Here is a 14,722-nt window from a genome sequence, read left to right on the forward strand (position 1 = left end):
CATATCATAAAATACGTAACCAAGGAACTTACATAGTGCCTGCGCTTATTCTATCTTAGAACAGGAAAAACCTCTACCTATTATACTTAGTCTATTACTCTCAAAACACAACCTCGGAGAAAAAAAGAAAACTACCCAAAAAAAACAAAAAAAAAAACAAAAGAAAAAAGAACAAACATTCCTAATCACGTTTAATTTTAGATTGACAAGTGGATCCAAACAGTTACACTAGGACTAGATTGACATCAAAGATTATTATGTTCCCTTTTCTGAGCTTGATCAAAGCACCTTCCTCTACCTGAACACTGAAGTAATCAATGAATTTGTTAACCCCGTTCTTAATAGAGCAGGTACTAATTATGTTCCCAATCTTAGTAACCTTCAGCTGAGCGCTGAACTTTGTGTTGCCATTCTGGAGAATTACATCTGTAGTGTCAAGGAAATCCTTAAAATGCAACCTAGCAAAATCCAATGGAACGTTCTGCAAGCAACACAGTAACAAAATAGCACTGTATTAGTCCATGCACACAGACATAATAGGCATACCAAGAAGTGAATAACATCTTAGAATACATACTATAACTCCTTGCTGAATATGTGCTGCTGAAAATGAAAATAGGAAATATTCTTCCTGACAAGCAGCTGCAAGTTGAGTAAGACAAGCATTGGTCTTAATCATTTTAGATGAAAGTCCTTCAATGGCTGGTTTCCGCCCACGCTTTTTATGAGAACTTCTTGAGGTATCATCATGTCTTTTTTCTATTTTCTTTGCTTCCCTATCAGTCTGAATTCGGACACTAAATGAGCTGTCCCCTAAATAGGTAAACAGTAGGACATCACCTACATCTAAACCATTATCTCCAACAAAATCACTCCACCCTGCATCAAGATATATTCCCCAATCAGTACCGCATTCTTCGTGCACCAGAGTTACTAACCAAGATCCATGCCCATCACACACAAATAGTTCGATATTTAAAAAACCATCCTCTAGCACGTTTTTGAAACCATCAGGGATACGCTGCACATAAAGCAGTAGTTATACATAAGCAAGACTATGCAAGATAATACATAGACTCAGCAATTGTTAGGACAATGACAAAAATGAAGGCATACATAGACAAACAACAAAATACAGTTTAGATGCAATTGCAACAACAATAAAGCCGCTAATAATATACTTGTATACCAGCTTCTTATCATGATCATCATCGCTCCCATATCGTACTGTAAATACTATTGGAAATTCTGCCATTGAATTCCTAAGCTAGACCCCTATTTGCTAATGAACATAAACTCCAAATTATGAAATGAAGAAACAACACCCCAAAAAAAGGCAAATACAGATCGTGGTGTGCTTACTAACCTATAAAAAGTGTTTCTATTTATACATAGAATTAAGAGTTTGTAACTGTTACACTATTTAACATATTAATACAGGAAATTTAAGGCAGTACTACTGTAATTTATTTTGGCAAAAAAAACTGAAGTATAAGATTCCATATCTCTATGTTTTTTACAGCTTCTTAGATTCCTTTATATTTTCAACAGGCTAATAATTGGACATCAGAAAACTCCCAAATTGTTATTATAAGTTGATAGCCTTATGCAATATATAACCTTGTGCAATATATCGAATATGTTAGGTAGTATGCTATAAAATATGCTAATTAACAGTTTACTACAATAAATATACAACCACGCAAAACACAAATTACATAATCAAAATCAACGATTCATTATAAGAAAAGCAAGAGCTTAATTTCAGATAATTACAACCTACTAACATCCTTTACTAATTAAACTGATTCTGGACTTCCCAAAAGCTAAATACGTATCTACATCTAACAATTCAACAAGGATACCTAAACAATGAAAATCATGAAAATACATCAGCATAATCTGATATCAAAAACTAACATCCCAAAAAAAGTCCTACCAAGCCTTCACTTCATACCCTAGCAGTAGCGCAATTAAACCCCAAAAACACACGTAACCATGAACAGTATACAATCAATCAGCAATCTTCATACGAAACATTGAAGAATCTTCACTTGTCTCTGGATTTCCTTCTTCATTGTTCCCAAAAGAAGAGTCTCCACCAATGCTGTCATCATCATCCTCTTTATAGCTATCACCACTTGATTCCATTTCTTCATCTAAATCAGCAACACCTTCTTTCTGAGATTCAGTTCTTGAATTAGAATTCATATCACTTTCAGTACTTTCATCAGTCTCTTCGTCTTCCTCACTATCATCTTCTTCTTCAACGTCCTCTTTTTTCCCCTCTGCACCAACACCCTCCTTGTCTTTTTTGTCCACTTCATTATTGTCTGAATCAATAATAATAACAGGTCATTCCCCACAGCCATTTTTCTCAACGCCTCGTCTTTTCTTATTACTTGTTTCCCCTCTTTCTTTCTTGTTCTCGTCCTTCGAATTTCCTTGATCAAGCAATTCTAGATGACGGTCCATCTTCATCTTCATTTCAATGGTGTACAAGCGAAAGCTTGCAACATAGTCTTTTTTAGATTTCCGATCATTAGGCCTCCAAATTGGTGGTGAGAAAACCTTGCCGGTAGTTGCAGTGCTGTCAGTGCTACCCATTACCACAAAATTAGAATTGTGATTTTAGAGAGAAGGGGAAAAAAAGGAGAAGACAGACAGAGTGCAGGAAGCAAAACGCCACAAACCACGTAATATAAGGACATGAATTGACCAATCAATGTAACCATGACAGATTCTTCCAATATATGACTGTATGACTTCAGCACTAAAGCCGTTCAAATTCTTACACAATCTATTCCTGTACTTGCATTTTATAACAACACAAAAATAGAAAGTTCCTTTTCGTACATATGATTATATGCACAATGTTCATACACACGTGCGTCAACCGCTTCTACTATCTTTAAATTTACATTCCAATTGGTCACGACACATAGCGGTTTTTTGACCAATTTCCTAGACATACTCGATTTTATTACTACTATTAACAAACAAGATATTTATTAACTCATATTTTAACAACACCACGAATATTACAGCAAGCAAAACACTCAACGAATATTGCTTATCTTGCCGTCGGGGGGCACGCGCAACGCGCGTACTCCAACGACTAGTTTTAATAAAAGATAATGATTAAGAATTTTACATGGAATAAAACAAGTGCTTTAAAAAAAAATTAAAATCGATTTTAATAAAGATATTTACAAACTAGGCTAACCCAATTTATCATACATCATCTATCACGCCGCGATAGGCTTATCATTGTGCGATAGTGTCATCCCGTCGCGATGATCCTATCGTGCCGTGTTGGAACCAGTTTTACTTCGAGTCAAATTCTGACTCTTTTCTGACCTTTTTCGGTCGTTTTTCTCTATAAATAGGGAAGATTTTACCCGTTTTCAATTCACCAACAATCATCCACAGTCATCATTTCTCTTCTCTCTCTAAGCTAAAGCTTATTCTTTCTATCTCTTTCTTACTTTTCTAAGTCTTTTCTACACCTTTTTACAAAAATACACCATACGTCCTTTGAGAGACTTAGACACACCTAACCAAGCTCAAAGTTGCCCTAGAAAAGTTTATAGGTATGAAGGTTTAGTCCTAAATCCTTATTTCAATTCGTTGATTAGATTTATTGTTTAATATTTTTCTTTCAGTTATAACGTGTGTCTTGTTTTAATAGAAAGAAGTACGAGACATCAAAATAAGTAATTTGATTACTTGATTATTCTTTTGATATAGAAATTATGTTTAGAATATTTTATTAATTCCTAGTATCATGTTAAGATGTCTTTATTGATTTCTAGTATCATAATAGGATTAAAGATTTGATTTTTATTGTTTAGTGACATGCTAGGATTTGTTATTAATTATGTTAGTATCATGCCTAGGATCTTGTTATTATTATGCTTTGATGAGATTATTATGATGATTTATTGTGTCAAATTATATATATAGTTTTACATTATTTGTTAATTAACGAATAATCTCATGTTATTTATTAATTTATGAATAGTTTATATATAATTTGTTAATAATTATATGTCGCTTGATATATTATTGTTATTGCTTTATCACGCCCTCTCTTGCAGGTTTTAAGAGAATTTGTGCTTGAAATCACATTTAGTAAGATAATTAATAATTTGAATTAAGCTAATATGATTTTAATTCAAGTGATCGCCAATAATAGATTTATTTGTGCATTAATAATAAACTAACATAGACTAAATAGGTTTATGATTAAAATAATAATTGTATTTTGCTTGAAAAGCGCACATAAATATAAGAAAAACAAAGTAGAGATCTATTTAGGACGAGTTCAATCTCTTTTAGGCTAGATTCGTACCATCGGACCACTATGGAGTTAAAAATCTCTGCAATCGTGAAAGGGTTGTAACTTTCACTTCGTGAACAATTTACAAGTTTCTTAAACTTGTTGACGACTTTTTTGCTCTAGCTGTATTCCCTTTGAACGCCACCATGCTTAAATGCGTGACTACAGTGGGGCTATAAGTTTGATGTTTAAAATATTTCTTACAGTATGCATGCTCTATTTTTTCAGATATTTTGGCATATTATTGGACCCGATATTATTACTCTTATGCAAAGATGGTGGAGTGGAAAAGTGGATATTTGTGAGATTAATAGAATGTGCATTGTGTTGATTCCCAAATGTGAAGATCCGAAAGATATGACATAGTACAGACCGATAAGCTCTTGTAATGTGGTTTACAAAATAATATCTAAGGTGTTGGCGAATAAATTGAATTTTTTTCTGAATGATATTATTTCTGTAAACCTAAGTGCTTTAGTCCCGGGTCGATTAATTACTGATAATGTTTTGATTGCGTTTGAAATTTTCTTTCTATGAAATGACGTGGGGAAGGAAAAGATGGGTTGATGGCTCTTAAGCTTGACATGAGTAAGACGTACAATAGGGTGGAGTGGTGCTTTTGGAGAAGGTTATAGAGAAGATGGGGTTTGATGACAATTGGATTGGCAGGGTTCTAAATTGTATTTGTAGTGTGTTGTTCTCTTTTAAGGTGAATGGTGATATGCCTGGCTCTGTTTCTTCGACGAGAGGTCTCCAACAAGGTGATCCTATTTTACCTTATTTATTTTTACTATGTGCTTATGCTATCTCTACTCTGTTGTCGAAAGCATCTCATGAAAAGAAGCTCAGTGGTGCTAAAATTTGTAATTAGACCCTAAAGGTGTCTCTTTTTTTTTTTTTTTTAACCGATGATAGTATCCGTTTTGCAAAAGCAAATCTGAGGGAGTGCTCAATGATAGATGAAATTATCAGTAAATATGAAAGAGCATCTGGTCAGAAAGTCAATCTAAACAAGACATAAGTTGCTTTCAGTAAATGTGTTCCAGAGGATAAGAGGCAAGCTATAAATGATACTTTGGGTGTTCGTGAGGTAGATAAGCATGAGAAGTATCTGGGATTCCCGACTGTTATTGGTAAATCCAAAAAAGTTATCTTTGCGTGTTTGAAGGAAATAATTTGGAAGAAGTTGAATGGGTGGAAGGAGAGGTTACTTAGCGCAGTAGCACAAGCCATTCCCACATACGATGAGTGTGTTCAAAATTCCAAAAAGCCTCATTGATGAAATTCATATCCTTTTGAACCGGTTTTGGTGGGGTTTGAGGGAAATGATAAGAAACTACATTAGCAGAATTGAGACAAGCTATGTCAACCAAAAGGAAGGGGGCGTGGGTTTCCATGACCCCAAATGCTTTAATTGGCAAAGCAATGTTGGCGGCTTCATTCAAAAATTAAGTTGATGCTCCATCAAATTCTCAAAGCTAGGTATTTCAAGCCCTCGGATGTGTTGATGGCTAATCGGGGTCATGACCCGAGTTACTCATGGAGGAGAATGTGGGGTGCAAAATCGTTGCTGAGCGATGGTCTTAAGTGGAGAGTGGGAAATGGTGATAGTGTGAAGGTTTGGAAGGATGGGTGGCTGCTTAACCAAGATGTAGTTACCGTGCTTAATCGTGTCCCTAGGGCTGCTGATGATGTGATGAGGGTGAGTGAGTTGCTGATGGAGGATAAGAAGGATGGAATGTGGCTGCTGTTGATGAGTTTTTTTTTTATGAGATGACGAAGGCTGCTATCTTGGCTATCTATCTCTCATGTCTGAAGAAAGTAGACTCGCTATATTGGTACCTTACGAAGAATGGTGAATACTATGTGAAATCAGGCTACTGACTCGCAAAGATGGGTGCTAGTAATGCAGGAAATGTTGAAGAGGAGGAATTATAGAAATCAGTGTGGAAGGCTAGAAGCCCCACAAAGGTGAAACACTTCGTCTGGAATGCTGTTAAAGGAAATATGGTTGTGAAGGAAAGGTTATGGCAGTGCCACATTACTATGGATACTGCTTGCACACTATGTGGGGGAGAATGAATCAATTTTGCATGTTTTGCTTGATTGTGTTTTTGCTAAAGAACTCTGATAAAATAGTGACTTGTATACGTAGCTTGATGATACACCGAGATTTTAGTTTTGCTGAAATGTGGGCGTAGCTATGCAGGAAATTTAATGCAAGTCTGGTGAGCTCTATTGCTGCACTAATGTGGGCGTCTTGGAGGGGTAGAAATTTGATGCTATTTGAAGATGAGACTCCTCATGCTGTTATGCTTGCTGCTGGATTTATGAAGTATGTTCATGATTATAGTGTTTATGCTGCAAGGGTGATGCAAAATGCCCCAATTGGCGGTACTGGTAGTGGCCCAACTATTGCTACTAGTTGGGCGAGGCTTGTTGCGGGGAGAATAAAGGCTTATGTTGATGCTCATGTGAGGGAAGGCTACTATGTGGGACTTGGGGCTATGCTGCGTGATGAGGAGGGCCATATTGTTGCGGTTGCTGTGAAGAGGGCAAGCTGTACGATGACTGAAATTGCAGAAGCTAAGGCAGCTGAATATGTAGTGCAACTGGCATTGAGACTGGGGTATAGGGATGTTGAGAGTGACTCGGTGAATGTGATTCAAGCAGTTAATTCGGCAAGGAATGACTTAACTCCTGTCCATTTAGTCTATGATAATATTAGATTAGGTAGCATGTTATTTGATGTTTGTTCTTTTAAGCATATTAAAAGACCTCGTAATACGGTTGCCCAATTGGTTGCTAGGTGGGATGCCGATGAATGTTCGGAGTTTGTTTAGTTGGGTTCTTTCCCTCATTTAATAATTTAACATCGTTATCTTTCCCTAAAAAAAGTACTTTAAATAACTAACAACTAACATTTAAAAGAGAAGAAAATGAGGGATAATTTAAGTGGTTAGAGCTTCCTTCTCGATTTCATGAGATTTTGGGATTGATTCTCACTAAACACACACAAAGAAAAGAAAAAAAAAAAACTATAAGCCAAACATTGCCTTATTTGCCTTTAATACACATCTTAAACCCATATAATTTCAAACAAAATATATTAAAATAAATTTTTTAAAAAAATAAAGATTAAGTTTCAAAACTAATTTAGGCCAATGAACATCCTTAATTTCATAATCAATCCCTCACATAAATTTGGCGAAGTTTGGCAAATTTGTGTACTCCGTATTGAAAAGAAGTACAAAAACAGAAGCAAGCTAAGTGTAGAATGAGACGTAATTAGAAGCAAAAGTCTTTAGATTTGTCCAAATCATTCTCTTCTTTACTTTTTCTTACTCGATTTTCCAAATTATTAAAGTAGCCAATGATGCCTCAGTCATAGCTCATCATCACACAAATTACCTAAATCAATTATTTACTCTTTTTTTTTTTTTTTTTCCTATTTCCCTTTTTTTTTGTTTAATTTTTATACTAAAATTTACAGAGTAAAATAATTAGAGCAACATAAATCACTGAGTTGAAAGAAATAATTCACTGACATTACAACAGGGTATCATATCGACATCATATCTTTATCAATTACTCAAAATTATAATTTTCTCCAAATAAAAATGAAATTCATTTTTAAAAGATTACGGAGTAAGAATTTTCATTTTACTTTAAATTTTAAAAAATTAATAAAAAAGCTCCCACAGTCGCTTTCTTAACACTGATAGGAGTAAACAAAAGCTAGTGGGACCCAAAGATGCCCCTCACATGGCCAGGTTTACATCGAAATTCGTAATTCCCAAAATACCCTTCTTAATTCCCAACAAATACCCTTCTTAATTCCCAACAAATACCCTTAAAACCCAAGTAATTTTAAACAAAGTATGAGGATATTTTGGGAATACACGTACTTTTTTGTTATTTTGATTTTTGCAGAAGGAGCTCTCTCATCGAAACAAGTGATAAGGACACATGCATGTTATGCATTTGGACTTTACCTATTTCAACGGTCAAGATTCCTTCCCACAATTTCCACGCTCTCCACGCTCAGCCGTCCGATCTTTAACACTTTTTGAACCATGGTTAATTTCTTTTAACCATGGTTGAGTTTAAAGTTAACCTCCTTCCTCCTTCTTCCTCTGTCTCTCTCTTTCTATCTTACCACTCTCCCTTCTCTCACAGTAGAGAGAGAAAGTTTTAAGAGAGAGAAAATCCTTAGAAAACCTTAAATTTTCTTTCTTTTTCTTTTCTCACTTGTAGATTATTTTCAGAGAAATTAATTTTCTGGGTCATACTTTTTTTTTGCTCATTTTGTAAAATTATTAGATCTAATTTCTGCAATCATTTCCTTCTGATTTGCTTAAAAATTATGACTTTTTAGCTCAAAAAAACAAAACCCACAAAAAAAATTTCATTTTTATTATGTTTTTCTTAAAGTAGATCTGTTTTTTTTTCCTTCTTTTTTAAACATATGAATTTAGATAAAGGATGAATTATTTCCCAGAAGAAGTATTAGAGCATATATTTGATTTTGTAACAAGCAACCAAGATCGAAACTCAGTATCATTAGTATGCAAAACATGGTTTAAAGTAGAAAGAGAAAGTAGATCTCAAATATTTATAGGAAACTGTTATGCAATTAACCCAGAAAGATTAATAGGAAGGTTTCCAAGATTAAGGGTACTTACTTTAAAAGGAAAGCCTCATTTTGCAGATTTTAATTTGGTACCTCATGATTGGGGAGGTTATGTTTACCCTTGGATTGAGGCTCTTGCTAAGGGTTGCCCTTCACTTGAAGGACTTAGGTTGAAAAGGATGGTTGTAAGTGATGAAAGTCTTGAACTTTTGTCTAAATCTTTTCAACATTTTAAGTCTCTTGTTTTGGTCAGTTGTGAAGGCTTCACTACTGATGGTCTTGCTGCTATTGCCTCCAATTGCAGGTATATTTTCATTTTTATTTTATTTTTGTGTCTTTACTTTGCATTTTCATGTTAATTTCAGCTGTGAAACTTATTTTCGTGTAGTGAGTTAAATTGGAAATTAGTTGCTAAATGGGTATTTTTATTTTACTAATTTAAAGAAAAATGAGACTGAAAAGATTAATTAAGATTTAAAAAAAAAATGGGATATTTGATTTAGTAATTGAGTGAAAAAGGGAAATAGTTGGTAAATAGTGGTATAAATAGAAAGGGCAAATCAGGAAATGACGATCTAAGGAATTTTAAAGGAAGAAGCAAGTATAAATATGCAAGTTTGACTTTTTTGTATGGTATCAGATTTATGCTTTGGCATCTAAGGTGGGAGGATTAATTTTGGGGAAGTCAGCTGATTTGCTTAGTTAATTTAGGAATCTTGGTGAAAATACTACCAATCTGGACTTGTTCTGTTGGAAATTAGGATCATAAATTTCTCTCTTTAGATCTTATTTTAATTGTGGTAGTTGAAAGTAACTTTTGGAACCCAAAGTTGGGGCCTTTTTTTTTTTTTTGGTGAGATGACGCATCCTATAGAGTGGGACATTCTATTTGAGAGTAAAGGGTTTAGCTTTTCGTCGTGATTTTGTTTCTTCTACTGTATTGTTTTTAGATCGAATATACCGTCTGTCTACTGTTCTGCAATGCATATATTATGCTGAGGCTTTGGTTCGATTCATTGAAGGTGGCTTTGTGAGTGATAGTTGAATAATAGTTGCTGGTTTTATTATTTTTTGTGGAATAACTTTTTGAGAATTCTTAAAATGATGCCCTAAAACATTGATTGAAGAAATAAAGATGATTGGGCAAATGCTTTTTGAAGATAAAGATGTTAATGTTAAGGTTGCTTTAGTTTTGGTTGCTCCTGTTGACACTTCCTGCACTTTAGCAAGTTAAGTTTCGCGAAGGCTAGTGGTCAAGCAGCTTAGTGGATGGGTGAAAGGAGAACATAGATTTAGGGCTGTGGAGGGGAAATGTGTAATGATAGATAGAGGACTGCAAAGGAACTTGAGAGTGTTTATATTATTATTTTCAGATTGGCCTAGCATTTATTTTAAGTGCTCTTTTGAGATTGGTATCATTTAGCTTCTGCCCATTTTGTTTCCTCTGTGTGCTGAAGTTGATCTAACTTAAAGCTTCTTTATTATTGAAGATGAATTGATATGAGCACAAGAGGGAAAAGTTATACTTCGTAAGTTATATTCTGATTTTGTGCTCCATTATTCTAGGAACCTGAGAGAGCTGGACTTGCAAGAAAATGAGGTAGATGATCGCAAGGGACATTGGCTAAGTTGCTTCCCTGAGAATTGCACATCGCTTGTGTCCCTCAATTTTGCATGCCTCAAGGGAGAAGTCAATCTGGCGTCGCTTGAGAGGCTAGTAGCTAGGAGTCCAAATCTTAGGAGTCTCAGGCTTAATCGTACTGTTCCTTTCGAGACCCTTCAGAAGATCCTTTCAAAGGCACCTCAATTGGCAGACTTGGGCACCGGATCCTTTGTTCATGATCCAAAGTCTGAGACTTACAATAACCTGACGACTGCCATTTCCAAGTGTGAATCAGTTAGGAGCTTATCAGGATTCTTGGAAGTTTCTGATCGCTGTCTTCCCGCTATTTATCCACTATGCTCGAACCTGACCACTTTGAACCTCAGCTATGCACCTGGAATCAGTGGGTTTGAGCTGACACAGCTTATCCTTCATTGCAAGAAACTCCAACGCCTGTGGGTATGTTCCCTGTCAAGTTTTCAACTTTTGCATAGTTCATTGCTCGATTTATTCAGGCGAAAAGAAAAAAAAAAACGGTTGGAAAACTGATTGCTTCAATTTATTCATTTCCAATGCATATACTATGTACTGTATCGTGTTTATGTTTAAAGGAAATTTTTGTTCTTTTTTGAGGATATTTCGTTGACTTGATATCAGGATTAGATTAAAGTTAATACATTAGTTAATCTAGATTTTGTTCACTCATAGACTTGTCTAATTGCAGTATATTTATTCCATGCAGATATTAGATTGCATTGGAGACAAGGGGCTTGCTCTTGTTGCAGATACTTGTAAAGAATTGGAAGAGTTAAGGGTTTTTCCTTCTGACCCATTTGCTCCTGGGGAAGCTGCTACCGTCACTGAGGAAGGGCTTGTTGCAATTTCAAGTGGCTGTCCCAAACTCAACTCTGTCCTCTACTTCTGCCACCAAATGACGAATGCTGGATTAATAACTGTGGCAAAGAACTGCCCGAATTTCATCCGATTCCGATTGTGTATCCTAGATCCAATAAAACCTGATGCAGTCACCGGGGAACCTTTAGATGAGGGTTTTGGGGCAATTGTTCAATCATGCAAGAGCCTGCGGCGGTTATCAATTTCAGGACTTTTGACTGACCTGGTCTTCCTGTACATTGGTATGTATGCCAAGCAGCTACAGATGCTTTCTGTTGCTTTTGCTGGAGATAGTGATAAGGCAATGATTAATGTGTTGAATGGGTGCAACAAGCTCCGGAAGTTAGAGATTCGGGATTGCCCCTTTGGAAATGCGGCACTTCTAACTGACATCGGGAAGTATGAAGCAATGCGATCCCTTTGGATGTCGTCTTGTGAAGTGACCTTGGGGGCTTGCAAATTACTTGCGAGGAAGATGCCACGGTTAAATGTGGAGATCATCGATGAGAACGAGCAAGGGGATTTCAATCTTGACGATGACAGGCAGAAAGTAGAAAAGATGTACCTATATCGAACTTTGGTTGGGCCGAGGAAAGATGCACCAGAGTTCGTATGGACCTTGTAGTTTGTATGTTTAGTATGGATTATTTTTCCCCTGCTTATTATCATGCTGTTGTTGTATTGCTGTTTTTTTTTTTTGGTAGGCAAACTGGTTTATGGACATGTAGAATTATGGTGAAGTACTTTCCCCAATTTGATGGAAAGCCTAGTATTTTGCGTCTTTTATACGGAGTATGATTTACAGAGATACTGTAAGTGCAGCAAAGTTTGTGTCTCCCAGGTTTGACAATCAATGGCTGTTGGTTAAGAGGCAACATTCATTTGCTATTTGTCTAAACGTTTTTTAGTTGAAGCTTTTAATAATATTTATTGGCAAGTGAAAAAAAAAGAGTATGTTTTGACTTGAAACAATGAGCAAACCATTGGTTGTCCGACTCAACACATCAGAACTCCTAGATCTTTGCATAACTAGACTGAGACGATGAGCAATTTCATTACACTTCGATAAACAAAAAGATGAAAGAGTATGATTCAATGAAAAAATTGCAGTCGTCAAGCACTTGCTGCAGCTATATACTCTGCAAGCCTCCACCCTGCAGCATCCGGGTAGTACATGGAGCATTGCCCTTGAAGATAGTAGGCTAATTGTGTTCACCAGCCACTTCAACGGCCACCTTTCTGTTTTGCTCTGGCCATCTCAGTACTGCCATACCGTTTCTGATTTAATTTGGGATTTTATTCATTAATTACAGGGAGAGGGGTAAGGATTCTGGGTAATGTGTATAATAAGTTGAAGGCTCAGCCCATAGGAGGTCTAGGCATTACAAGTCGTTTCCATTAGGTCCAGTTTGGATTGTATATGGAAGTCTTTTATTTCATTTTCAAGTGTGTCGAGCATAGCGGTGCTTATCGAGTTGAGTAGCTCGTGAGCAACTCGAACTCGACTTGAGACGTTGATGAGCACGAGTTGAGCAAGCTCTGGCACTTAATAAGAATAAATTTATATCACTCCCTCCGCCCACTATTAGTACATATTGTGGATCTAAATTGAGTACATCTGGTACATGAAAAATTGTTTTTACGTAAATGAGTTTTCCAAGTTTAATTCAAGGCTTGAAATTAGGTTTTTAAGTCCAATTGACAAACCTGTACATTAGATCAAGCTTAGCAAAAGTTGAGGAAGTAATACAAGTTGATCCAAGTTAGGGCCTGTTCTCTTACGTTGAAATTCAGTTCAGTTCAGTTCAGTTCAGCTCAGCTCCGTTCAGTTCAGTTCAGCTCAGCTCTTAATTTCCTTCTCTTATAAAATATTCAGTTCAGTTCATTTCAGTTCAGTTCAGCTCAGTTCAGCTCAGTTCAGTTCAGTTCAGTTCAGCTCAATTCAGTTCAGTTCAGTTTAGCTGAGTTCAGTTAATGAGAACATGCCCTTATTCTACCTTAGAAAGATATCTTTAAATTTCTTTCTTCAAACTGTTGTAGCTATCGACCCACAATTTCCACAGTATGTATTTGAGGGGAGATGAGAGAATCGGGATTAGTAGGAATAGGGGTGTCCGTGGTGCGATATGGAATCTAAACCGCTCCAAACCACAAAATTGCGGTTTGTAATTTTTTCAAACCGCACTTAAAAAAAAAAAAAAAAAGTACCATAAAATGCGGTTTGTTGGGCGATTCGGTTTAATTATATATTTTTAAAATTATAATTATTCTTTTTAAAACTAAACTTTTATTTTATTTTGTAGTTATTGATTTATTATTCAAATATTAAACTTTTTTTTACCTTTAATCAACTAATAGTGAAAGATTAGCTCATATTTTTTTCTTTTATATTTTTAAATTACATTAAAGTGCGGTTTGCATTGCGGTTTGATAAAAATATTTTTGAAAACCGCACCAACCCGCAAACCACAGTTCAATCATCTTTAAAAACCGCACCACAATTTTCAAACCACACTCTATATAGCCCTAAACAGGAATACTAAACTTTCATTCATTGGGTTGGATTTTGAGCTCAAAAATAGGACCAAAAATCAATTGAACTCGAAAAGACTAAAAAAAATAAGCAAATGAAAAGATTCAAAACCAGCCCAAATTACATCCATTGGGTTAGTGACTATTTTATTTTCCAAAATAAGAATTTAAAGTTCCACCAAAAACCTCTTAAAAAATACTTGGGCAAAGAAAAATACGGAGTAATAAATAATACTCCCTCCGTAACAATTTACTCGCAACAAATTAGGGAAGAACGGACTCCTAGGCAAAAGTTTTTAAGGAAGTAAATTAAAGTAAAGTGCATGTGATTAGTAGAGTAATAAAAGGAGGGAAAAAAAGGTGGTCCCTTTTTAGTGGAGGCCATGTGGCCCCTTTGTTATTTTCCCTCTCTTTCCTTCTCTTATTCACGCAAAGGGAGGGGTTTTTTTGGGAGGGAATTTTTTTTGCCTCCCAAAATTTTCAATTTCCCCCCAAAAAATTCACAAAATTTAAAAGCAATTCAAAAAAAAATTCAAAAGGCAGCAAAAGTAACAATTTTAGCAATCCAAAAGCTCCTTATAAAAAAGGAGTACCTGTTTCATTCAAGACCCTCATTCAAACACAGGAGGGTATTGGGGGGGGGGGATTAGAATTCTTCAAAATAAGAAGTTAGAGAATACAACTAACTGTTTGAAAATTACAAAAACCATAATTTGAA

General features: G+C 35.6%; 3 protein-coding genes across 3 annotated transcripts; 1 reads left to right on the plus strand and 2 right to left on the minus strand.

Moving 5' to 3' along the window:
- Positions 1-223: 223 nt before the first annotated feature.
- On the minus strand, positions 224-1,255 carry LOC110721232. Its single transcript, XM_021900381.1, has 3 exons — positions 1,190-1,255; positions 578-1,021; positions 224-481 (listed from the first exon to the last, which is right to left on the minus strand). The coding sequence occupies exons 1-3, from the start codon at positions 1,253-1,255 to the stop codon at positions 224-226; spliced, it is 768 nt and encodes a 255-aa protein (XP_021756073.1).
- Positions 1,256-2,013: 758 nt separating this feature from the next.
- On the minus strand, positions 2,014-2,607 carry LOC110721233 (nuclear polyadenylated RNA-binding protein 3-like). The gene is made up of 2 exons (XM_021900382.1): positions 2,403-2,607; positions 2,014-2,333 (listed from the first exon to the last, which is right to left on the minus strand). Exons 1-2 carry the CDS (start codon positions 2,605-2,607, stop codon positions 2,014-2,016), a joined length of 525 nt encoding a protein of 174 aa, XP_021756074.1.
- Positions 2,608-8,493: 5,886 nt separating this feature from the next.
- On the plus strand, positions 8,494-12,349 carry LOC110721206 (protein AUXIN SIGNALING F-BOX 2-like). The gene is made up of 3 exons (XM_021900356.1): positions 8,494-9,279; positions 10,542-11,037; positions 11,321-12,349. The coding sequence occupies exons 1-3, from the start codon at positions 8,828-8,830 to the stop codon at positions 12,095-12,097; spliced, it is 1,725 nt and encodes a 574-aa protein (XP_021756048.1). The 5' UTR covers positions 8,494-8,827; the 3' UTR covers positions 12,098-12,349.
- Positions 12,350-14,722: the final 2,373 nt, after the last annotated feature.

The sequence above is a fragment of the Chenopodium quinoa genome, unplaced genomic scaffold (assembly GCF_001683475.1).
Source record: "Chenopodium quinoa cultivar QQ74 unplaced genomic scaffold, ASM168347v1, whole genome shotgun sequence".
In the NCBI taxonomy this organism is placed as follows: domain Eukaryota; kingdom Viridiplantae; phylum Streptophyta; class Magnoliopsida; order Caryophyllales; family Amaranthaceae; genus Chenopodium; species Chenopodium quinoa.

What these genes read in the sequence shown, in the direction of transcription:
- LOC110721206 (XM_021900356.1), top strand. Translation starts at nt 8,828, where the DNA reads ATGAATTATTTCCCAGAAGAAGTATTAGAGCATATATTTGATTTTGTA. An exon ending in GCTATTGCCTCCAATTGCAG is followed by an intron (nt 9,280 to 10,541) that starts GTATATTTTCAT and finishes CCATTATTCTAG; the next exon opens with GAACCTGAGAGAGCTGGACT. An exon ending in AGAAACTCCAACGCCTGTGG is followed by an intron (nt 11,038 to 11,320) that starts GTATGTTCCCTG and finishes TATTCCATGCAG; the next exon opens with ATATTAGATTGCATTGGAGA.
- LOC110721232 (XM_021900381.1), bottom strand. Translation starts at nt 1,255, where the DNA reads ATGGCAGAATTTCCAATAGTATTTACAGTACGATATGGGAGCGATGAT. An exon ending in ATGATCATGATAAGAAGCTG is followed by an intron (nt 1,022 to 1,189) that starts GTATACAAGTAT and finishes CTTTATGTGCAG; the next exon opens with CGTATCCCTGATGGTTTCAA. An exon ending in ATATTCAGCAAGGAGTTATA is followed by an intron (nt 482 to 577) that starts GTATGTATTCTA and finishes TGTTGCTTGCAG; the next exon opens with AACGTTCCATTGGATTTTGC.
- LOC110721233 (XM_021900382.1), bottom strand. Translation starts at nt 2,607, where the DNA reads ATGGGTAGCACTGACAGCACTGCAACTACCGGCAAGGTTTTCTCACCA. An exon ending in GAAAGAAAGAGGGGAAACAA is followed by an intron (nt 2,334 to 2,402) that starts GTAATAAGAAAA and finishes TTATTGATTCAG; the next exon opens with ACAATAATGAAGTGGACAAA.